This window comes from Neofelis nebulosa, chromosome 4, assembly GCF_028018385.1.
Source record: "Neofelis nebulosa isolate mNeoNeb1 chromosome 4, mNeoNeb1.pri, whole genome shotgun sequence".
Lineage (NCBI taxonomy): Eukaryota > Metazoa > Chordata > Mammalia > Carnivora > Felidae > Neofelis > Neofelis nebulosa.
The window spans coordinates 6,410,525-6,435,102 of NC_080785.1; the positions used below are offsets into that span (position 1 = coordinate 6,410,525).

The 24,578-nt window shown below is 51.9% G+C and overlaps 1 protein-coding gene across 2 annotated transcripts; it reads right to left on the bottom strand.

Moving 5' to 3' along the window:
* Positions 1-3,216: 3,216 nt before the first annotated feature.
* On the bottom strand, positions 3,217-23,499 carry AOC1 (amine oxidase copper containing 1). Of its 2 annotated transcripts, none has more exons than XM_058723825.1 (5): positions 23,227-23,499; positions 5,807-7,398; positions 4,922-5,207; positions 4,456-4,588; positions 3,217-4,036 (listed from the first exon to the last, which is right to left on the bottom strand). In XM_058723825.1, the coding sequence occupies exons 2-5, from the start codon at positions 7,392-7,394 to the stop codon at positions 3,767-3,769; spliced, it is 2,277 nt and encodes a 758-aa protein (XP_058579808.1). In that variant the 5' UTR covers positions 7,395-7,398; positions 23,227-23,499; the 3' UTR covers positions 3,217-3,766. The 2 variants fall into 2 exon arrangements, with proteins under 2 accessions (XP_058579808.1, XP_058579807.1); XM_058723824.1 differs by lacking the exon at positions 23,227-23,499 and adding an exon at positions 9,836-9,917.
* Between the last annotated feature and the right edge of the window lie 1,079 nt (positions 23,500-24,578).

Genomic DNA, 24,578 nt, shown 5'->3' on the forward strand with positions numbered 1-24,578 from the left:
AATCGGAGCTGGATGGGGTGCAAGGTGGGAACAGAGGGTCCCCCTCTTCGTTTGCTGCCTTTCAATTGTTCTGTTCCCAAGACCCTTCCTAGGTCCCTCTCTTCTGTTCTGTCTCTCTGGGGACAGGTCCTGCGGCTGTGGCTCCTAAGCTAGAAGTTCTACCAGCGGGAGGCCCTGGTGGGAGACTGACTGGGGAGGGGGGCGGTGTCTTTGCCCTCCTCTCTCTCCAGCAAGGACAGACCGGCCTGCAGAGGTCCATCTTCCCCTGTTGAGCCTGCCACTGGGTCTGGGAACACCTTTTCCTTTCGCTGTCCCTGGTCCTGGACTGGAAGTATCTTATCTGCTATTGCCCGGTGCCTGCCTTCTTCTTAGTTCCTCCAGCCCCCTGAACTAGGGGGTCTCTGTGCTAGTTTCTGCTTCCTGTATCCGGCTGGTTCGTTTATCCTGGCCCTAATGACACTGGCAGCAAATCTTACAATCGCTTTCTGATTACGTTCGGATATTAAACAGCCCCATCAGGTTAATTTAAAAGTCCCTTCTGTCATCCACTCCAAGGTTTTCCTCTCCTCCCAGGCCCAAGGTCCTGGCCTGGAGATAAGTTGGGTTGGCTTCCCCTCCCTGCCTGCTCTCTGCACAGGCTCCTGGAGGCCAGGCTGGGGTGGGAGAGGGATTGAGGAAACATTGTTCTGCTGATGTGGCCTGTTCAGGCTGTGCTTGGGCTCTGGATGGCAGCTGGCAGATGGCAGATAAGTGAGGCCCATTAGGTTGAGGGCAAGGTGGAGAGCAGGGAGCTGTATGGGGGCCCTTTCCTGCTGGGTCAGGGACATATATGCAGAGAGCAGGGAACTCATGGTTGGAACTTTGGGGTCGTATGATGCTCAAAGATGTCGAGGAAGTACATGAAATTTTAGGTCTTACATTAAAAATACACAGGAGTCCTAGGGGTGCCTGGGTGGCTCAGTCGGTTGAACACCTGACTTCAGCTCAGGTCATGATCTTGTGCTTTGTGGGTTTGGGCCCCGCGTGGGGCTGTGTGCTGACAGCTCGGAGCCCAGAGCCTGCTTCGGATTCTGTGTCTCCCTCTCTCTCTGCCCCTTCCCTGTTCACGTTCTGCCCCTCTCTCTCAAAAATAAATAAACATTAAAAATTTTTTAAAAAAATAAGTGGAAGTTCTGTATGCTTAATACTATCAGCTTTGGGCTTTACAGAAGATCCATAGACACTGAAAACCCATTCTCTTGGGACTTTTCCAGGCCTTGTTCTCATCCTTTGGGGTTTGTGTTTTTAAGTTTTTTTAAAAAATTAATTTATTTATTTTGAGAGAGAGAGATACAGATTGTGAGTGGGGGAGAGGCAGAGAGAGAGGGAGACACAGAATCTGAAGTAGGCTCCAGGCTCTGAGCTGTCAGGGCAGAGCCCAACTCGGGGCTCAAACTCCCGGACCGTGAGGTCATGATCTGAGCCTAAGTCGGAGGCTTAAACAACTGAGCCACCCAGGCTCACCACCCCCCACCCCCCAATTTTAAAAATGGCTGAGAAAAACTTTGTTGATTTTAAATATTGTATCAGTTGTTATAAAAGTGCTTTGTTCAAATCCTATAATGTTTGGGCTCTTCCACCTTTTTATTGCCATACAAATAAAAGCTTCCCGGGTTCCTGGAATATTAAGCACAACGAACGTTTGTTTGCTTAATTAACATCCCTTGGGCACCAGGGAACCCAGACTAATGTTGCCCGGACCACAGCCACGCCTTCCCACCAGATTCCCTGGGTAGGAACAGGCAACCAGAACAATATGGCGAAGGAAAGCAAGGTCACACTAATGGTCAGCCAGGGCTGGGTCCCCCAGCCTAGTGGACGAGACCACGCAGCTTCTCTTTAGGGGAGACTACAGTAGATAAGGGAAGTGGGGGAGCTTTTCTCTAGCCCCTCCAAAGCCCAAACTCCAGTCTCAGATCTTCCTACCAGTGAGGTGCGGGGCAAGGAGAAAATGATGGCTACCCCTCCCCCCACAATTGGACGGACGATGAAGAACAGGAATGGGACGGGTTGGCCAACTCCCAGATCTTCATTCAGGGGTGTGATAGGGAAGAGAGAACTGCATCTGTGGGCTGATTATATTCTCCATGTCTTCTCTTTGGGATTGGAGGAGAAAGTCTGGGGAGAGGTAGGGACCCAGGAAGAAGCAGGCTGCTTTCTCCATCAGTTCCATCAATGAGCAACGGGGGTCCCTTCCGTTCCCCTCCCTTTCTCTTTTAAAATTTGGATTTTATTTATTTATTTATTTATTTATTTATTTTTCATGTTTTATTTATTTTTAAGAGAGAGACAGAACATGAGCAGGGGTGGGGCCAAGAGAGAGGGAGACACAGAATCCGAAGTAGGCTCCGAGCTCCGAGCTGTCAGCACATAGCCTGACGCGGGGCTTGAACTCACGAACCGCGAGATCATGTTTTTATTTTTTTAATCCGGAGAATCTAGTACCCATTCGAAACCATTAAAATCCAAATTTTAGGGGCGCCTGGGTGGCTCAGTTGGTGAAGCATCCGACTTTGGCTCAGGTCATAATCTCGCGGGTTGTGGATTCAAGCCCCATGTCGGGCTCTGTGCTGACAGCTCAGAGCCTGGCGTGTGCTTCAGATTCTGTCTCCTTCTCTCTCTCTGCCCCTTCCCCACTTGCACCCTGTCTCTCTGTCTCTGTCTCTGTCTCTCTCAAAAATAAATAAACATTGAAAACAACAACAAGAAGTCAGCACTGGAGAGAAGGCACCCTGGCAGTGGCTGTGTGGGCGATTATTGCTCTCCCTAGGGTGGGCAGGACCTGGAGGAACCCAGAAACTGACCTGCCCCTCCATTGCCCCGCCCTCCCTGTCCTTCCCTCTACTCCACCCTTCCACCCCCCTCCCTCTTCCTCTGAGTGAGGATATATCCAGAAATCAGGTCTGCAACCCAGAGCAGGGCCCTCCCCCTGCCCACGCTGGCTCCCTGATCTTGGACTTCAGCCTCCAGAACTGCGAGCCATAAACTTCTGCTGTTTATAAGGCACCCAGCCCGTGGTATTTTGTTACACACTAATTGTGTGTGACAGGCAACCAATTTCATTAGTATCTTCCTGCCTGTCTTTCTAGGGCATATATAGACCCCGAAGACCTTTCCCCACCAGTGCAGAGAATGTCCTCGCCCATACAATTTCTTTCACAATCACCTGGAATTGCGTTGTGTGGATGCAGCATTGTTTATTCAGACCTGCAGGATCTCACTAGTAGATGGATATTTGGGTTGCTTCCAGACTTGGCTATCAGGGACGCTACCGTAGTGAATCACACATGCTCATGTTTTCCCCGTGTTGGTAGGTAGATCTCTGCGTTAAAGCCCTAGGAGTTGGATCAGTGTGTCACGGGGTAAAGGTGCTTTCTGTAGCGTCTTCCTTGGCTGAATCACTTTGCATGCCCACCAGCGACATCCCAGAGGCCCCGGCAGACTCCCAAGACGCAGCTGTTGGTCTATTTTTTAAAGCCAATCTGCTAGGTAAATCTAGTATTTCGGTGAGTGTCATTCGCCCTAGTAATAGAGGTCTTTTCTGGGGTGGAGTGGACCAAGGTGAAGGGAGGTCAAGGCCACTTGCTTTCTCATCTGAGTGTATCTCACATGCATGACCTACTGCGTGGCCTCGCCCCCTGTGCCTCACAAGGAGCGGAGCGTGAGGGGTTTGTTGCCTGTCCCTGGGGGGCACTTGGGCTTCTAGGTGGGGTTAGTCGGGGGTCCTTCACACAGGCCTGTAAGTCCCATTATAACTAAAAGGGTCAGGCATTAAGCAGTCCCCCTCCTCCTCAGGGATCCAGCGCTGGACGTAGTTGGGGCCACCGTCCCGCGGCCACACGATCACAGGGTCTCTGGACGCCAGGGATGGGTCCTCATCGAAGAAGTTGAAAGGCCGGAGCAGGAAGCCCACGGAGTTCCCCGGTGTGGCAGTGTTAGGGATGTCCTCTGAGTGGGGGATGTGCAGGAAGCCTACTGTGACCCAGGCCACCAAGTCCTGTGGGAAAGAGGGGTGGGCAGGGCAGGGGAGGCTCAGAGAGGAGAGGGGTGGGCAGCCCCCTCAGACCCCATTAAAAATTTTTTTTTACATTTATTTATTTTTGAGAAATAGAGTGAGACAAAGTGTGAGTGGGGGAGGGTCAGAGAGACGAGACACAGAATCTGAAGCAGGCTCCGGGCTCTGAGCTGCCAGCACAGAGCCTGATGCAGAGCTTGAACCCACGAGCTGTGAGATCATGACCTGAGCCGAAGTCAGAAGCTCAACCGACTGAGCCACCCAGGTGCCTCCCTCAGACCCCATTTTTAAGGGGGCAGACCACTGAGCTTGCCCGCCACATGGCGAGCAGCTGCCGTCCATCTTGGAACCGGGCACAGATCTGGTCTCGGGCTAGGGCTTGGGGAAGGCGGGGCCAATACCTCATTTTCGATGTTCTCATTGTTTTTAAGAAACTCCTCAAAGACCACAGGTGGGTCCCAGGGGTCATTCTGGTTATAGATGCTGCTGCTGCACACTTCTGATTCCCGGTACTTGGTCACGGCCAGGGGGTACCTGCCCAGAAGAGACACCAGGTGGCTTTGGGGGCCAGGGAACCTCCCAGCCCTTCCGAACGATGGCGGAAAGTTACTGCCTTCCCCCAAATGTGAGATTATCTCCGGGGTGTCAGCCAGACTGACCGACTGTCAACCGAGGCTCTGGTGCTTGGCAAGGCCCTCCACCCCTCCCCCTTCCCCAAACACAGAGCCCCAGACACACACGTGCTCGCAGGTCCAGAGACACCACCAAGGGGACTCAGAATCTCGTAGATAGAAGCATGGATGCACACAGACATTTGAACACTGAGAGGAGCCTGGGGCCCTTCTCTGCCTCCTAAGCCTCCCTTACCTGGCCCAGGTGACAGCCTGCTCCTCCTGCCAACCCAGGGGCAGCACCTGGTCGGCCATGGAGTGGATCTGAAGTCGGTAGCTGCGCTTATGGCCCCAGCGGTTCTCCCTGGGACTGGCAAAGAGCAGGTACTTGGGCAGAGGCTGTCTGAAGCGAAAGGCCGCCTGGCGCTCCCGGTGGTAACTTGTCTGCTCCAGGGTCGGCTGCACCAGCTGGTGTCTGGGGCTCCAGGGATTGGTGATATTTTCTAGCTTCATCTGCAGGGTCTGGAAGCTATTTTTGGTGCCTACAGGTGTGCAGGAAGAAGGAGGATGAGAACCAAGCCCCCTGACCTGAAATATCCTCATTCTGTGCTTGGATCCCCATCCCAGACGCCCTCTGAGAGCAAACCACCAGGAGAGGAGCACAGAGGATCTCGGGGATGCACACCGAGCTTGCTGTAGGGGTAGGAGGAAGGGATTAAAACCAAGAAACCGTGGAGGAACGAGGAGAAGACTCCGAGTCAGGCCTGTTCTGATAGTGATTTGAGGTCAAGCCAAGTCTGTCATGATGCTCCTGCCATATTCTATGGGGACATCATCAATCCAGGAGACAAGGAGTATTGTGGATGACATCTTAGGGTGCTGGGCAGCGACATTTCCTATACTCCAAGGCAATGTCTCCACCGTGACCCTCTGCAAGTGCACCTTTCTGCCTAATCCGTCCCCTTGCAGGGGGGCCAATGCAGCCCCCTTGCCGGGGAAGGGCAGGGTGTCACATTCACTGCTTTTCAGGGGCTCACAAATTTCTAGCACTGCAGTGTTCAGAGAAGCAGGCTGGGCAAAGGCTCCTGATTTTATGATGCGAGTGTTTGGTGGGAGGGTCTTTCCAGAGCCCAAGTTCTACCTGCCACATCCAGGTCGACGCGGTAATGCACTAAGTGAGTGTGCATGTTGCCAAGCAGGTGTGTGTGCAAGCGGGTCCCATGGCGCAGCCCCTCCGGGGTATAGAAGGTGGCGTGGACGTAGCCGGTGGCATGCATCTTGGCCTCCATCACCCCGTTGGGGTAGAAGATGAAGTCCCAGATGTAGTCATAGTTGTAGACTGTTGACGTTGTTCGTAGCACCAGCACCTGGCCCTGCAGGCCTGCATAGAAGTTGAAGCCGCCGCTGAAGTTGGAATTGAAGTGTCGCCTGAGGGGCACTCCCGTGGGCATCTCAAAGACACAGAGGGCTCGGGGGTAGCGCACCGGGTCATCGGCATCGTAGTAGTGGAGGGCATCTAGGAAGGTGGCTGTGTCCGGGCAGTCGATGCCAGGGGCTAACTCATGAGTGACGCTGCCCAGGCCCCAGCCCACGTCGATGTACTTGGTCTGCATGCCCGCAGGCGTGTGTCCTCCATACAGCGCCACCGCCTCCTGCACGCTCACCTCGTAGGCTACGCGCTCGCACCCGAAGTGCACGTTCAGGACCTGTAGCCCCGAGGAGGAACGCAGCCTGAAGGAGAAGCTCCATCCGCCGTAGAGCACGGTGTTGCCCTCCAGCCGGTAGCGGGGACCTTGGGGCTGGACCAGGCGGGGGCCAGTCACATTGATGGGGGTGGGGAAGTCCCCACGTGGCTTGTAGGAGGAGAAGAGGGGTGGTTCCTCTTCCGTGCTCTTTTCACTCTTGCCCTTGGGCGATGGGTCCTCCAGAACCACCACGTCTACTTCTCCGTCCTCGTACTTCCGCGCCAGCTCTTCCGGGCTCCGGTAGAACTTCCCATTGTACCAGACCCGCTCCACCGTCCAGTTTTGGGCGTTGGTGCTTCTGTGATCCAGGAGGAGCTCCAGCCCAGTGGGGTGCAAGAAGTAGCCTTCTACAAAGAGCTGCAAGATAAACCAAGAGCGGCGCTCGCCGGAGGCCAAGCCCCGAGGCGCCACGTCTGTGAAAGTCAGGCATCGGGAGTGACAATCTTGGTAGGAGAAGCCTGTGGTATCGAGGAAAAACTGGTGCAGGGGCTTCGTGGCCTCTTTCAGGGCGTGGCCCAGGAGGGCATACTCCGCCGAGGAGATGGGCCTGGAGGCCCAGGTGGCCTGGTGCCCAGGCTTGGGGGGCAGCTCTCTCATGTAGTAGGGCCATGGCAGGGGCCCCACAGCGAACTCGGTGATGTTGGGGTGCTCCTGGGCTCCGAAGAAGATGACGGCACGTGCCTCCCGCGCGGGAGGCCTCCCACCTTTATCCAGAAATTTCAGTACGTGTTGCTTCTTGGGCAGCAGCATCTCAATGAGGAACACGGAGTTCTTGGCCATGGTCGGTGTTCGGGAAGGCTCCAGCCTCAGCTCCTTATGGGACCAGAGGAAGTTGCGCACGGCCTTCAGCTCTTGGGCACTCAGGTCCTCGAACACCCTGGCCTTGTGGTGCAGGGTCCGTGGGGTGCACTTGGTTGCGGCCACTGTCTGCAGCGCCAGGATGGTGGCAATGGCCCAGCCAAGGGCCAGGGTCTCTCGCTGCATGGCTCTGGAATGGAGTAGCAGAGATGAACTTAGTTGTTTTATGGGAGGCAGTGAGTTTCCACGAGCCCTGCACGGCGATGTCCCTTGGCTGGGTGGTTTTCCTGCAGCCTCAGCCCCCTCCCTCACCCATTCCAGTGGGAGCCAGGCCTCCATGGCAGCGGGGGCCCCAATGCTGCTCAGGTCTTTGCTTCCCATCAATTGTAATTCTGTCCTCTCCTTGCTCATCTGCAGGCCTCTGTGAGTCCTGTGCATTTTCTTACCTAATGAACTCATTTAGCCCTTTTCTGTGTCTTTGCTCAGCAGGGCAGAACTTTGGGTTCTTACCTCTCCACCTTGAGTGCTACTTGTGTCATTAGGTATTGACAGCAAAACTACATTTCTGATACAATATGATATTTTTCATGTAGATACATTTTGAAATTTAGTGTAGAAGTTCAAAGAGTCAGCCCCAGGGTCAGGTTGCTTGCGCTCGGGTCCTCGTATGTGTTACCACTAGGACCAGCTGTGTGACCTTGGGCAAGCAGCTCAGGGTCTCTGGACCTCCACTTTTTCAACTACACAATGGAAATAATGACTGCGACAGCTACCTTTAGAACTGGTGCAAGAAATAAATTGGACAATAAAGATAACGTGTTTAGAATTATGCCTACCTTCTAGGAAGCACCCAAGAAATCCTAGCTACTCTTCTTTTTAATTTTTTTTAAGTTTATTTATTCATTTTGAGAGAGAGAGCGAGAGTGCGCGCATGAATCAGGGAGGGGCAGAGAGAGAGAGAGAGAGAGAGAGAGAGAGAGAAAATCCCAAGCAGGCTCTGCACTGACAGCCTGATGCGGGGCTTGAACTCAAGAACCATGAGATCGTGACCTGAGCCGAAGTCAAGAGTCGGACGCTAAACTGACTGAGCCACCCAGGCGCCCCTACTCTTCTTTTTAAAGTCAACTACAAAGATACGGTCTGTGATACCAACATATGTAAAAATGGAGGCAATGTAAAGTCATTCGACTGCGATTAGGCTGTAGACCTGAGGCTCTGAGGGTGTGGACGGGGTGGCCAGCCCTGCTCCAGAATGTTTTGACACTTCTGGTGGAGCCCTCAGCTTGCAACTGCTAGCCATGTGGGGCCATCCCAAGTGGCATTCAGGGAGATGCCTCTCCCCCTTCCATTTTGGGGGACTGTGTCAGGCTCTTCACGTCATTTTCCCACCCCCAGGGCTGCCACTAGAGCCCCCTCTGGGTTTCTCATCTTCTCCCCTGGCCCTGGTGGGAGGGCCTTAGGGACTCACAGGAGACTTCAGGACTGCTGGGTGAATCCAGAGCCAGCAAAAGGACATGGGGTGAACGTGTGATCTGCTATTAAATTTGCCAAGGCTCACCCCCCCGCCCCCCCCCCCTTTTTTTTTTTTTTTAGTAGATTTTACTTTTTAGAGCAGTTCTGGGATCACAGCAAAATTGAGCACAAGATACAGAGATTTTCCGGGTACCTCTGACCCCTACTCATATGCAGCTTCCCAATGAACAATGTTCTTCTCTAAAGTGGGCCATTTGCTATCATCTATGAACTCACACGGACACACCAAGGTCACCCAAAGTCCACAGTCGACATTAGGGGTCACCCTTGCTGTTGTACATTCTATGGGGTTTGGCAAATGTGCCATGCCATGCATCCATCATTATAGTATTGTACAGAGCAGTTTTTCTGGCCTAAAAATCCTCTGTGCTCCATCCGTTCATCCCTCCTTTCCCTCAAACCTGTGGCCACCACTGACCCTTTTATTGTCTCTATAGTTTTGCCTTCTCTGGGATGTCACGCAGCTGGAACCCTACACTGCACAGCTTTTCCAGATCGGCTTCTTCCACTTAGTGATAAGCATTTAAGTTCCTCCATATGTCTCTTCTCGGTCAGGCTCCCCCCACCCTTTTTTTTTTTTTTTTTTAATAATCTCTTAGGTCCAGATTTCTTTCTGCTTTGCTAAGGAGGGAGATGTGGAGGAGATCCATGGTCCTTTCAACCTGAACTTGGCTGTTCTTTTAGCTTTTACCTTTCCTGGTACAATCTTCTACTCTGACATCCAAGCGGGCAGCCGGTGAGGTGGACAATGGCAATGAAGCCCCAGGAGGAAGGAGAATTGGTAGCCAGGGAGAGCCCAGGCCGGGAAACGTGAGGCATGCCCTTCTTCCCCACTTCTCATCCCCAGCACCCTGACAACAGCATCCATGCCCTCTCTGTGCCTTTCCTATCTCACCCCTGGGCGGTTTATGCTGCATACGAGTGTGCTACACCCTGGAGTCATTTCCTCTGGGTTCTTGCCCCTTGTATTCTGGCTCACCCACCCCTTGTGTCTGTGTTTCTCCTGCCCCTTCCCTCCACACCTTTCTCCCCCTGCTTCCATCCCCACCAGTCGCCCCTTCACCCCTTCCCCTGCATCCCCCACCAGAACGCACCTGTGTGTTCCCCTGTGGGCTTGCCTCCGCTACCAGCCTTTGCCTCTGACTCCTTGAGCTTTATGGCTCCATGGACCCCGCCCTGGAGGGAGGGACAGGGCAAGGCATGGGCTGGCCAAAGTGAGGAACTGCAGCTCAGGGGTTCCACAGTTGGCATAAAGCAGCGTGAGGACGTGCACGGGGCTCTGGCTGCTGCAGCCAGGAAAGGTCTTGTTACACCTTCAAGGACCCACGTCTGGAAACTCCTCAGTCCTTCACCACTGTAGTGACCAGGGTCCACTTCTGTTTTCCCAAACAGCATATGGTCCTAGATCTGTCTCCCTATCATTCCTCCTGCCGCAGGGGACCTTCCATGAGACTTGTGTGCTATCTTCTCCATTTTGAGCTGCGCACACAATGCCGTCATCTGTTAAAGTAGGTGGTGAGTTTCTGGGGGTGCCTAGGTGGCTCAGTCAGTTAAGCATCAGCTTTTGACTTTGGCTCGGGTCATGATCTCACGGTTTGTGAGTTTGAGCCCCACATCGAACTCTGTGCTAACTGCACAGAAAGCCTGCTTGGGGATTCTCTCTGCCCCCCCACCTTCTGCCCCTTCCCTGCTCGTGGGCTCTGTTCTCTGTCAAAATAAATAAATAAACTTAAAAAATTAAAAAGTAGGTGGCGAGTTTCAGAGGTCAGAGATAAAGACCAGGGCAAGTTTACTAGTAAGTAAGCAGCCTCACTCGAAACAGTTACATGGACAAAGGCAGGGGCTGGTAGAGACAGACACCAACATCAACAACAGAGAATGTGACCCATATGTAGAATAGGGAACCAGAGATGGAATAGCTTGGGAGGGAGAAGCCCCTAAGTTAGTCAGAAGGTCTTACTAGCCATCTCTATGGGGAAAGGAGGGAGGAGCTGGCTGGGGACAAGGTCAGTCAAGATGGCTGGGGAACCTGGGAGTGGGGAGGGGAGCAGCACTGTGTAGCTCAGGTTGATGGTAAGGGGAACATGGGCAAAGGAGAGAGCTTCTGGTCAGAGGGAAAGAATAGAATCGGGAATAGTGTGCGGCTTGGAAGGAGAGGTCATTATTCCCCCCATCACTACGTCTTGACTTCCTGTTCTTTTGTTCTTATGTGGCTTTTGTATTTCTCATCATTATCTTCCTGTTACTTGTATTGCAAGTGATTTTGGTATTTATTGGCAGCTAGATCAGGAAGGAGAAAACAATTAGTCAACCTATTACTTGTTTGCAATTCCGGAAGGCCTTTGGTGTCTCTAAGGAAAGGGATTAGCTTTAAAGGTTAAAATGATTGATGTGATGACATCTCTTACATCCTTTCTACTTCATTGTCTGAAGGATTGAGGGTTGGTTAGTTTCCATTATGGGCTCACCAACACCATGGAGACTTGAGGATGTCCAAAAGAGACAAAGAGAGTTATAGGAACAACTTGACATTGAGAAGTGCAGTCTGTTTCCGTTCTACAAAGGACATCATAACCAGGATAATGGGGTGAGGACAGATCAGGAAAAGATACTTGTAAAGATTAGAACAGAGAGGGACCACACATAAAAGAATGAAGTTTGACCCTTAGCTCACACTATACACAAAAATTAACTCAAAATGGATCAAAGACGTCATGTAAAAGCCAAACTATAAAACGCTTAGAAGAAAACATAGGAATAAGTCTTCATTTTTTGAGTTCTTTTTAAAAAAATTGTTTATTTTGAGAGAGCAAGAGCAAGCAGGGGTGGGGCAGAGGGAGAGGAAAAGAGAGAATCCCAAGTGGGCTCCACGCTCAATGTGGAGTCCCGAGTGGAGTTTGGTCGCACGACTGTGAGATCATGATCTGAGCTGAAATCAAGAGTTGGACACTTAACTGACTGAGCCACCCAGGTGCCCCAGAATAAATCTTCTTGACTTTGAGTTAGGAGGGATTCCTAGCCATGGCTCAAAAGCAGAAACAACCGAAGAAAAAACAGACAAACCAGACCTCACCAAAATCATAAACTTTTGTATTTCAAGGGACACCATCAAGAAAGTGAAGATAACCCAGAGAATATGAGAAAACGATTTGCAAATTATATATCTGATAAAGGACTTGCAACTCAATAAGAAAAAAGACAACTCAATGAAAAAAGTGGGCAAAGGATATGAATACATATTTCTCCAAAGAAGATACACAAATGACCAAAAAGCACTTGAAGAGATGCCCATATCATTAGCTATCAAGGAAATGCAAATCGAAATTATAATGAGTTATGACCTCACACCCACCAGGTTGGCTGGAGTAAAAAAGCCAGAAAACGAGTGTTGGTGAGGATGTGGAGAAATCAGAACGCTCATGCACTGTGGATGGGAATGTAAATGGAGCAGCCACTGTGGAAATTGTTGGCACTTCCTCCAACAGTTAAACACAGAGCAACCATCTAAATACCCAAGAGAAATGAAAACATATGTCCACACAGAAACTTGTAACAGATGTTCATAGCACAGTTGCTCCTAGCAGCCAAAAGGTAGAAAAAACCCAAAGGTCTGTCACCTGATGAATGGAGAAACACTGGAATGGTATTTGGCATTAAAAAAGGGTGAAGTGGGGCGCCTGGGTGGTTCAGTCGGTTGAGCGTCTGACTTCAGCTCAGGTCACGATCTCGCAGTCCGTGAGTTCGAGCCCCGTGTCGGGCTCTGGGCTGATGGCTCGGAGCCTGGAGCCTGCTTCTGATTCTGTGTCTCCCTCCCTCTCTGCCTCTCCCCCATTCATGCTCTGTCTCTCTCTGTCCCAAAAAATAAATAAACGTAAAAAAAAAGGGTGAAGTTAGGTCATGATCTCACGTTTCATGGGTTCGAGCCCCACATCGGGCTCTGTGCTGACAGTTCTGATCCTGGGGCCTGCTTTGGATTCTGTCTCTCTCTCTCTCTCTCTCTCTGCCCCTTCTTCACTCATGCTCTGTCTCTCTTTCTCTCAAAAATGAATAAAAACATTAAAAAAAAGAAAAAAGAGTGAAATACTGATACATGGTACAATATGGATGAATCTTAAAAAATATTATGCTAAATGAAAGAAGCCAGTTAAAGAAGACTACATAGTATATGTTTCCACTTAAATGAAATGTCCAGAATAGGCTAATCTATAGAGGCAGAAAGTAGAATTCGTGGTTGCCGAGGGCTGGGGAGCGGGTTAGGAGTGATAGCTAATGGATATGGAGTTTCTTTGTGTGGGGATGACAACGTTCTAAACTTGACGGTGGTAAATGTTGCACATTTCTGTGAACATACTAAAATCCATTGATTATTAACTTTACCGGTGGATTGTATGGTATGTGAATAGCTCAAGAAAGCTGCTTTTAAAACAAAGTGACAGGGACTATATCTAGGAGCTCCTACAAATAAGCCAGGAAGAGGAAGCAAGGGACCTCGGGGCAACTTACAGAAGAGGAAACCAAAATGGTCCAGGGACACGAGGAGATGCTCCCATGTGGTGGGGATTAGAACGATGTGATCACTCGACAACAAGATCTCATTTCATGCCCGTTGCTGGCAGAAATGAGAAAGCGAGGTGGTGGAGATGTGGCGAAACGGGCAGCTCGAGCAGAGGCTGTGGGGAGGCTTGCGGATGATAGAGCCTTCGGGAGGGCCGGCCCAGTATATGGGCACCTAGATAGTTGCACACCCTACGGGACTCGGGGATGCTACTTCTGGCCTACATGCCACAGATTCACCCACAGATCCACCAGGTAGGACTCAGACACACACTGTGGTGGAAATGGGAGCTGGAGGCCATATGGGTGTCCATCACCAGGACAGGGAGCCAGCGAGAGGCAGTCAGTGTGCACCTTGGGGCACCGTGCAGTTGGTGGAAGCAGCGGAGTGGTCCACACAGCCACTCACTGGGGTGGCTCTTAATATAAGAGGAGGGGCACCTGGGTGGCTCAGTCTGTTAGGCTTCCGACTTGAGCTTAGGTCATGATCTCACGGTTCTGCTTATGGGTTCGAGCCCCGCATGGCCTCTCTCTCTCTCTCAAAAATAAATAAACATTAAAGAAAAAAAAACGTAGGAAGAAACAGGATGAAGGATAGAGCACAATACCATTACATAAATTAAAACACGTGCACACAGAGCAACTGACATATTTTCAAGAACAGATGCAAATAAAAGGATAGACAGGGTAGAAGGGACAGGGTAGAGGGGACAGGGTAGAGGGGACAGGGTAGAGAGGACAGGTAGAGAGGACAGGATAGAGAGGATAGGTAGAGGGGCAGGTAGAGAGGACAGGGTAGAGGGGACAGGTAGAGAGGACAGGGTGGAGAGGACAGGTAGAGAGGACAGGTAGAGGTGACAGGGTAGAGGGGATAGGTAGAGGGGACATGGTAGAGAGGACAGGTAGAGAGGACAGGGTAGAGGAGACAGGGTAGAGAAGACAGGCTAGAGAGGACAGGTAGAGGGGACATGGTAGAGAGGACAGGTAGAGAGGACAGGGTAGAGGGGACAGGGTAGAGGGGACAGGTAGAGAGGACAGGGTAGAGGGGACAGGGTAGAGGGGACAGGGTATAGAGGGGATAGGTAGAGGGGACATGGTAGAGAGGATAGGTAGAGAGGACAGGGTAGAGGGGACAGGGTAGAGGGGACAGGTAGAGAGGACAGGATAGAGAGGATAGGTAGAGGGGACAGGTAGAGAGGACAGGATAGAGAGGATAGGTAGAGGGGACAGGGTAGAGAGGACAGGTAGAAGGGACATGGTACAGGGGACAGGTAGAGGGGACAGGGTAGAGAGGACAGGTAGAGAGGACAGGTAGAGAGGACAGGGTAGAGGGGACAGGGTAGAGAGGACAGGTAGAAGGGACATGGTACAGGGGACAGGTAGAGGAGACAGGGTAGAGAGGACAGGTAGAGAGGACAGGGTAGAGAGGACAGGTAGAGAGGACAGGGTAGAGGGGACAGGGTAGAGAGGATAGGTAGAAGGGACATGGTACAGGGGACAGGTAGAGGGGACAGGGTAGAGAGGACAGGGTAGAGAGGACAGGTAGAAGGGACATGGTACAGGGAACAGGTAGAGGGGACAGGGTAGAGAGGACAGGTAGAGAGGACAGGGTAGAGTGGACAGGGTGGGGAGGACAGGATAGAGAAGATAGGTAGAGGGGACAGGGTAGAGAGGACAGGTAGAGAGGATAGGTAGAGGGGACAGGGTAGAGGGGACAGGTAGAGGGGAAAGGGTAGAGAGGACAGGTAGAGAGGACAGGATAGAGAGGATAGGTAGAGGGGACAGGTAGAGAGGACAGGGTGGAGAGGACAGGTAGAGAGGACAGGTAGAGGTGACAGGGTAGAGGGGATAGGTAGAGGGGACATGGTAGAGAGGACAGGTAGAGAGGACAGGGTAGAGGAGACAGGGTAGAGAAGACAGGCTAGAGAAGACAGGTAGAGGGGACATGGTAGAGAGGACAGGTAGAGAGGACAGGGTAGAGGGGACAGGATAGAGAGGATAGGTAGAGGGGACAGGTAGAGAGGACAGGGTAGAGAGGACAGGTAGAGAGGACAGGGTAGAAGGGACATGGTACAGGGGATAGGTAGAGGGGACAGGGTAGAGAGGACAGGGTAGAGAGGACAGGTAGAGAGGACAGGTAGAGAAGACAGGGTAGAGGGGACAGGGTAGAGGGGACAGGTAGAGAGGACAGGGTAGAGGGGACAGGGTAGAAGGGACATGGTACAGGGGATAGGTAGAGGGGACAGGGTAGAGAGGACAGGGTAGAGAGGACAGGTAGAGAGGACAGGGTAGAGGGGACAGGGTAGAGGGGACAGGTAGAGAGGACAGGGTAGAGAGGACAGGGTAGAGGGGACAGGGTAGAGGGGATAGGTAGAGGGGACATGGTAGAGGGGACAGGGTAGAGAGGACAGGTAGAAGGGACATGGTACAGGGGACAGGTAGAGGGGACAGGGTAGAGAGGACAGGTAGAGAGGACAAGGTAGAGGGGACAGGGTAGAGAGGATAGGTAGAAGGGACATGGTACAGGGGACAGGTAGAGGGGACAGGGTAGAGAGGACAGGGTAGAGAGGACAGGTAGAAGGGACATGGTACAGGGAACAGGTAGAGGGGACAGGGTAGAGAGGACAGGTAGAGAGGACAGGGTAGAGAGGACAGGTAGAGAGGACAGGGTAGAGTGGACAGGGTGGGGAGGACAGGATAGAGAAGATAGGTAGAGGGGACAGGGTAGAGAGGACAGGTAGAGAGGATAGGTAGAGGGGACAGGGTAGAGGGGACAGGTAGAGGGGACAGGGTAGAGAGGACAGGTAGAGAGGATAGGTAGAGGGGACATGGTACAGGGGACAGGTAGAGGGGACATGGTAGAGAGGACAGGTAGAGAGGACAGGGTAGAGAGGACAGGTAGAGAGGACAGGGTAGAGGGGACAGAGTAGAGAGGACAGGTAGAAGGGACATGGTCAGGAGACAGGTAGAGGGGACAGGGTAGAGAGGACAGGGTAGAGAGGACAGGTAGAGAGGACAGGGTAGAGGGGACAGGGTAGAGAGGACAGGTAGAAGGGACATGGTACAGGGGATAGGTAGAGGGGACAGGGTAGAGAGGACAGGGTAGAGAGGACAGGTAGAGAGGACAGGGTAGAGGGGACAGGGTAGAGGGGACAGGGTAGAGAGGACAGGTAGAAGGGACATGGTACAGGGGACAGGTAGAGGGGACAGGGTAGAGAGGACAGGTAGAGAGGACAGGGTAGAGAGGACAGGTAGAGAGGACAGGGTAGAGGGGACAGGGTAGAGAGGATAGGTAGAAGGGACATGGTACAGGGGACAGGTAGAGGGGACAGGGTAGAGAGGACAGGGTAGAGAGGACAGGTAGAGAGGACAGGGTAGAGGGGACAGGGTAGAGAGGACAGGTAGAAGGGACATGGTACAGGGGATAGGTAGAGGGGACAGGGTAGAGAGGACAGGGTAGAGAGGACAGGTAGAGAGGACAGGGTAGAGGGGACAGGGTAGAGAGGACAGGGTAGAGAGGACAGGTAGAGAGGACAGGGTAGAGGGGACAGGGTAGAGAGGACAGGTAGAAGGGACATGGTACAGGGGATAGGTAGAGGGGACAGGGTAGAGAGGACAGGGTAGAGAGGACAGGTAGAGAGGACAGGGTAGAGGGGACAGGGTAGAGAGGACAGGGTAGAGAGGACAGGTAGAGAGGACAGGGTAGAGGGGACAGGGTAGAGAGGACAGGTAGAAGGGACATGGTACAGGGGACAGGTAGAGGGGACAGGGTAGAGAGGACAGGGTAGAGGGGACAGGGTAGAGAGGACAGGTAGAAGGGACATGGTAGAGGGGACAGGTAGAGGGGACAGGGTAGAGAGGACAGGGTAGAGAGGACAGGTAGAGAGGACAGGGTAGAGGTGACAGGGTAGAGGGGATAGGTAGAGGGGACATGGTAGAGGAGACAGGGTAGAGAAGACAGGCTAGAGAGGATAGTAGGGAGGACAGGGTAGAGGGGACAGGATAGAGAGGATAGGTAGAGGGGACAGGTAGAGAGGACAGGGTAGAGGGGACAGGGTAGAAGGGACAGGGTAGAGAGGACAGGTAGAGGGGACAGGGTAGAGGGGACAGGGTAGAGAGGACAGGTAGAGAGGACAGGATAGAGAGGATAGGTAGAGGGGACAGGTAGAGAGGACAGGGTAGAGGGGACAGGTAGAGAGGACAGGGTGGAGAGGACAGGTAGAGAGGACAGGTAGAGGTGACAGGGTAGAGGGGATAGGTAGAGGGGACATGGTAGAGAGGACAGGTAGAGAGGACAGGGTAGAGGGGACAGGATAGAGAGGATAGGTAGAGGGGACAGGTAGAGAGGACAGGGTAGAGGGGACAGGGTAGAGGGGACAGGTAGAGAGGACAGGTAGAAGGGACATGGTACAGGGGACAGGGTAGAGAGGACAGGGTAGAGAGGACAGGTAGAGAGGACAGGGTAGAGGGGACAGGGTAGAGGGGACATGGTAGAGGGGACAAGGTAGAGAGGACAGGTAGAAGGGACATGGTACAGGGGACAGGTAGAGGGGACAGGGTAGAGAGGACAGGTAGAGAGGACAGGGTAGGGAGGACAGGGTAGAGGGGACAGGGTAGAGAGGATAGTTAGAGGGGACAGGGTAGAGGGGACAGGGTGGGGAGGACAGGATAGAAAAGATAGGTAGAGGGTACAGGGTAGAGAGGACAGGTAGAGAGGATAGGTAGAGGGGACAGGGTGGAGAGGACAGGTAGAGGGGACAGGGTAGGGAGGACAGGGTAGAGGGGACAGGGTAGAGAGGACAGGTAGAGAGGACAGGGTAGAGGGGACAGGGTAGAGAGGATAGTTAGAGGGGACAGGGTAGAGGGGACAGGGTGGGGAGGACAGGATAGAAAAGATAGGTAGAGGCTACAGGGTAGAGAGGACAGGTAGAGAGGATAGATAGAGGGGACAGGGTAGAGGGGACAGGGTGGAGAGGACAGGTAGAGAGGACAGGGTAGAGGGGACAGGGTAGAGGGGACAGGTAAAGGGGACAAGGTAGAGAGGACAGGTAGAGGGGACAGGTAGAGAGGACAGGTAGAGAGGACATGGTAGAGGGGACAGGTAAAGGGGACAAGGTAGAGAGGACAGGGTAGAGGGGATAGGTAGAAGGGACATGGTAGAGAGGACATGTAGAGAGGACAGGGTAGAGGGGACAGGTAAAGGGGACAAGGTAGAGAGGACAGGTAGAGGGGACAGGAAGCATCACAGGCCTCCCACCTGGGGGATGAAGGACGAGGACAGGAGTACTTTTGTAGGCAGGCAGGGAGGTGGGACGTACAAGCCTGAATCTCCCTTTTCATGTAAAGGCCAACCCAAAGTGTACACGGAAAGGTAAATCACAGGACAGGTAGCATAGAATAAAAGTGACACGAGCTATGCCCGAGGATGAGTTCTGCCGGAGTTTAGAAAGAGATGCCCCTCGGACTCCAAGACTCCCCCGGTCTAGGCTCCGGCCCCTTCACACCACATTCCCAGGGCCGTGGCAGCCAAGCAGGACTAACTGCGGGGCTTAAAACAACAGAACACTTTTTCCTTACAGTTTCGAAGCCTGAAAGTCTGAGATGAAGGTGTTGGCAGGAACAGGCTCGCTCTGAAGGTCCTCGGGGAGGTCCCTCCTGGCCTCTTCTAGCTTCTAGGGTCACAGCCAACCCTTGGTGTCCCTTGCTTCCTTGGCTTGTAGACACATCACCCCATCTCTGCCCCCATTGTCACCTGGTGTTTTCTGTGGTTCTCTGTCTCTGGGTCCCTCCTCTTATAAAGACACCAGTTACTTAATTCGGGGCCTGCCCTACTTCATCTTCACTGATTACATCTGTAGCGATCCTATTTCCAAATAAGGTCACAGTCTGAGGTTCCAGGAAGGATATGAAATTTGGGGGACATCATTCAATTCATCACAACCTCTTTACATGTCCCCCCTTTCAGATGCCAGTCCACGGCAGGCGAGTGAATTCTGAGCCCTGAGCTCAGGGCTGCTGACCCAAGGGCTCACAGATAAGAGCCTGAGTGGGGTTTTGGGGTGTATGAGGGACTGAGGAGGAGGAGGGTGCCCTGGGCAGGGGTCAGGGAGGAGCGGAGCCTTGGGGCTGAGATGTAGTGTGCTCCTGGGACCCTGAGCAGGGTGGGGGTTCTAGGTGGAATGGGGCACTGTGTCCAGGAAGGCAGAGGTGGAGATGTCCCAGATGGCGTGGACAGGGTGAAGACCACGTTGTGTACTCCTGTGGAAATGTGGGGGTGGGAGAAGCCTGAGGGAATGCAGGGGAGACCATGCGGGACAGAGGTGTCTTTAAGAACGACCTCAAGGAACCGGAGACAAAACGAACACTTCTTGGGCAGAGTGCTGGGTGAAGCCATTGTTTTTGACTCAGGCGGGGGAGTTGAGGTGTGAAGTTCTGGAATTCAGCCTCATTGCTTTGTGAGCAGCTCTTTTCCCTAGCTCATCATGCTCTGTGTTTGGCTCTCGTCCCTCCCATTGTGGGTGACCTTGGTTTCTGAAATAAGTCTCTCTCTTCTTGGGGTTAATGATTGACAACTGTTACAGATAACACTTGGGCAAAGACTGAGTCCTTTAAGTTCTGGGCCACCTGCCTCTCTTAAAGGGGCAGAGCTGATGGCCTTGGGGATGACGTAGGGGGCAGCAGGCCTGTTCTGGCGGGGAGGGGCAGCGGAATATGTGAAGATGGGTCTAGTGTCTGGGGTTGGTAGGCCAGAGATCACAGCTCAGTTTTCCCATTGCTAAATCTTGACGCTGTTTCTAGAAAGTCACAGCACACCAGAGATAATTGGAGATAATCTAGAGAGTGGGAAAGAAAGAGCTTCATAGGGGCCTCCCCAGCTCCACTGGGGGTCCCAGGGCAGGGTGGGGGGCTGCAGGGGAGGGCATCTGAATCCCTTGATTAGATCTTTGGGCTAATGAGGGACATCATAAGCTTTATCTCTGATTAGGGAAGGCTGGTTTGCAAAGGGAAAATTCCACCACCTTCCAAATGCAGGGTCATTGGTCATGAGGGACCCTGGTACTATTCATATTTTGAGTCTGACAATTCTGTGTGTGAATTCTGTCCTATGCACCATGGCACCTTTAGCGGCATCCTGGCCTCTATTCACTAGATGCCGGCCGCCCCCACTCCCCGCCCCCACCCCCCCACCCCCCGCCCCGGTTGTGACAACCAGAAAAGTCTTGGGACATTGACTAGCAGAGGCCTGTTTGTTTTCTTGTATTTCGCCGTATTGCCCCATGCAGATACTGTGTTTTATACAAATGGAAGGTTTGGGGAAACCATTGCATTGGGCAAGTCTATCGGGGCCATTTTTCCAACATTTGCTCACTTCGTGTCTCTGTGTCAGATTTTGGTCATTCTCACATTATTTCAAATGTTTTCATTATTATTGTATTTGCTATTGGTGATCGGTGTTCAGGGATCCTGGATGTGACTGCTGTAACTGTTACAGGGCATCTCAAACTACACCCGTATGAGAAGGTGGATTTAATGGCTACACATCACGGGTGGTCTGGCCGCTTCACCACCTGTCCCTTCTCCCATCCATCTCCCTCTGCTCAGGCCCCCCTAGTCCCTGAGATGCAACAATATGGAAATGAGGCCAATTAACCACCCACAGTGGCCCCTAAGTGTGCGAGTGAAAGGAAGGGTCATATGTCTCTCACTTTAAAATCAACAAAACTAAAAGGCAACTGAAGGAATGGGAAAAGATATTTGCAAATGACATATCCGACAAAGGGCTAGTATCCAAAATCTATAAAGAACTCACCAAACTCCACACCCGAAAAACAAATAATCCAGTGAAGAAATGGGCAGAAGACATGAATAGACACTTTTCTAAAGAAGACACCCAGATGGCCAACAGGCACATGAAAAGATGCTCAACGTCGCTCCTCATCAAGGAAATACAAATCAAAACCACACTCAGATATCACCTCACGCCAGTCAGAGTGGCCAAAATGAACAAGTCAGGAGACTATAGATGCTGGCGAGGATGTGGAGAAACGGGAACCCTCTTGCACTGTTGGTGGGAATGCAAACTGGTGCAGCCACTCTGCGATGGAACTGGAGAGTGTTATGCTAAGTGAAATAAGTCTTAAGAGAAAGACAGATACTATATGTTTTCACTCTTATGTGGATCCTGAGAAACTTAACAGAAGACCATGGGGGAGGGGAATGGGGAAAACAAGTTACAGAGAGGGAAGGAGGCCAACCATAAGAGACTCTTAAAAACTGAGAATAAACTGAGGGTTGATGGGGGGTAGGAGGGAGGGGAAGGTGGGTGATGGGCATTGAGGAGGGCACCTGTTGGGGTGAGCACTGGGTGTTGTATGGAAACCAATTTGACAATAAATTTCATATTAAAAAAATTCTTATTCAATTAGGGGGGAAAAAAAAACTAGACGTGACTGAGCTCAGTGTGGAAGGCATTTTGAAAACCAAGGTGGGTCAGAAGCTAGGTCTTGGGCATCAGTGAGCCAAGTTGTGAAAGTGGAAGGAAATGCTGAGGAAGGAAATGAAAAGCGCTCCTCCGGGAACACATGGGTGGTAAGAAGGCAACAAGGCCTCCTGCTCGTGTGGAGAGAGTTGCAGGGGTCTGGACAGAAGGCCACACCAGCCACACTTGGACTCCTCAGATGCACCTGAAGGTGACTGAAAACCTTCTGGGAAGGATTCACCGTTCTAGAAGCTATTAAGAACGTTCGTGATTACAGGAAGAGATCAGATTATCAACATAATCCGGAGTTTGGAAGAAGGTGATTCCAACCCTCCTGGAGAGGACATGGAGGGTTCAGGACCTCAGTGGAGGAAGTCACTGTGGACACGGTAGAAACAGCAAGAGAACTGGGATCAGAAGTGGAGCCTGAAGAGGGGACGGGGTCGCCACCATCTCAGGATGAAACCTGGACGGACGAAGAGGAGCAAAGAAAGCGACTTCCTGAGGTGGCATCTCCTCCCAGTGGAGATGCCGCGAAGACACGGTCACAAGGGATTTGGAACGTTCCGGAAGCCTGGCCGGGGAAGCAGCCGCGGGGGCTGAGAGGACAGACCCCGGTTCGGGGAAAGTTCTCCTCTGGGTAAAATGCCATCAAACGGCACTGCCCGCCACAGAGAAATCATTCATGACGGGAAGAGCCACCCGGTGTGGCCAACGTCCCCGCTGTCTTATTTTCAGACGCTGCACAGCCACCCCGGCCTTCAGCGCCCACAACCCTGCCCGGTCAGCAGCCGTCACCGTCGGACAGGACCCCCTCCAGCAAGAGGATTAGGACCCGCTGGAAGCTCAGACGGTGGTTAGCACGTTTCAGCAATAAAGTCGCTTTTCACGGAGGTGTGTCCACTGTCGTTTTGGCCGCGGTGCTGGGGCACACGTCACACGCCGCAGTGTGGTGCAAACGTGCCTTCCGTGCACCGGGAAACCAACACCTCCCTTGACTCACTTTATTGCAATATTAGCTTTTCTGCAGTGGTCTGGAACGGAACCCGCGATATCTCCGAGGTACCCCTCTATCTCCTGGGGGGCAAAAACGCCCTCCTGCAGAGAGCCATTGGTCTGTGTGAAGCCCTCCTGATCTGTACCTGGAAGCAGGTGGCCTCCCCCCCCCCCCCACCGACTCTCACCTGGATCTCCCAACCTGTTCTCCATGCTTTTGTGAGAACACAACTCTGACTGTGGCCCTTTCCCTGCTTTGGGGGGTTCCAGCTTCCTACTGGGTAAAATGTAAACTTATTTATTGGCATGAAACACCCCTGACCACCCAGCTCAATCTTCCTGTTGTTTTTGGAACACCACTCACCTCCAAAGTGCCTCCCGCCTCCTGCTCCTTCTGTCTAGCCTGGCTTGGGGGGCCGCTCCTGGCCCCTTTGTTCTCTCTCCTCCTTCACTTACCGGCTCCGGCAGTCAAGGCTCAGCACCACGGCCCTCTCTTGACCTGTTTTACACGCTCCAGGCAGCTGTGGTTTCCCTTTGCATCCAGGGCACGCGTCTGGCTCTCTTACTGTGTTCTTCTGTCACCGGGCAGGTCTCTGGTCACAAGTTGGCCTCCTCTGCCACCTCCTTGTGGGCAGGGACTCAAGTCAGCATCTCCATTTTTTCAAAGCTACAGAACCCAATACAGTGCCTGGCATACAGACAGTGGGTTCTCCTGTTTTGTTTTCAGAGTGAATGGATAAACAGATCATGTGGCAAAGGGGGGTAGAAGACACGTTAGAAGTCCAGAGGTCAGAAGAGTTTTGGTTAATTGCTGTTGGCAATCTAAGAAAAAAACCCTGCTCCAGGGTGAGGTTTCAACCAGGTTACTATTTTTTCCCAGATTTATCGGAATATCATTAACATACAACATGGTATAAATGTAAGATGCACAACACCTTTGATTGGATGTACTTAAATGTTGCAATGCGATTACCACTGCAACCTTAGCATACCCTCATTGCATCACACAACTACCATTTCTTTTTGTGTGGTGAGAACATTCAAGATCTCCTCTCTTAGCAACTTTCAAGTATATAGTATGGTATTGTTATCTATAATCCCAGGGCTGTGCATTAGATCCCCGGAACTTGTTTGTTCTGGGTAAAAACTGGAGGTTTTCACCCCCCTGACCAACATCTCCCCCTTCTCCTCACCCCCAACAACCACCATTTTCTTTTCTGTTTCTATAAGTTTGGATTTTTTAGATTCTGCATATAAATGAGATCATACAATATTTCTTTGTCTGGTTTCTTTCACTGAGCATAATGCCTTCAAGGTCCATCCACGTTGTCACAAAGGGCAGGAGTTCCTTCTTTTTTGTGGCTGAAAAATATTCCATGTTTACACACACGCCTATGCACACAATACACACACTGGAATATAAAATATTCACACACACACACACACACACACACACACACCCTACATCTTCTTTATCTATTGGGTGAAAGATATTTGGGTTGTTTCCACATCTTGGCTATTGTGAATAATTATGAAAAAACATAGGGTGCAGAGATCTCTTCAAGATCCTGATTTCACTTCCTTTGGGTTTATACCCAGAAGTGAGATTGCTGGATCATATGGTGGTTGTATTTACATTTATTTTTTTAAATCTTTTTTTTAATTTACAGAGAAAGAGAGAAAGAGAGAGTATGTGTACAAGTGGTGGAGAGGGAGAGGCAGAGGCAGAGGGAGAGGGAGAGGGAGAGAGAGAGAGAGAGAGAGAGAGAGAGAGAGATTCCTAAGCAGGCTTGATGCTCAGTGCAGGG

What these genes read in the sequence shown, in the direction of transcription:
- AOC1 (XM_058723825.1), bottom strand. Translation starts at nt 7,394, where the DNA reads ATGCAGCGAGAGACCCTGGCCCTTGGCTGGGCCATTGCCACCATCCTG. An exon ending in CGTCGACCTGGATGTGGCAG is followed by an intron (nt 5,208 to 5,806) that starts GTAGAACTTGGG and finishes GCACACCTGTAG; the next exon opens with GCACCAAAAATAGCTTCCAG. An exon ending in CAGGCTGTCACCTGGGCCAG is followed by an intron (nt 4,589 to 4,921) that starts GTAAGGGAGGCT and finishes TCTTCTGGGCAG; the next exon opens with GTACCCCCTGGCCGTGACCA.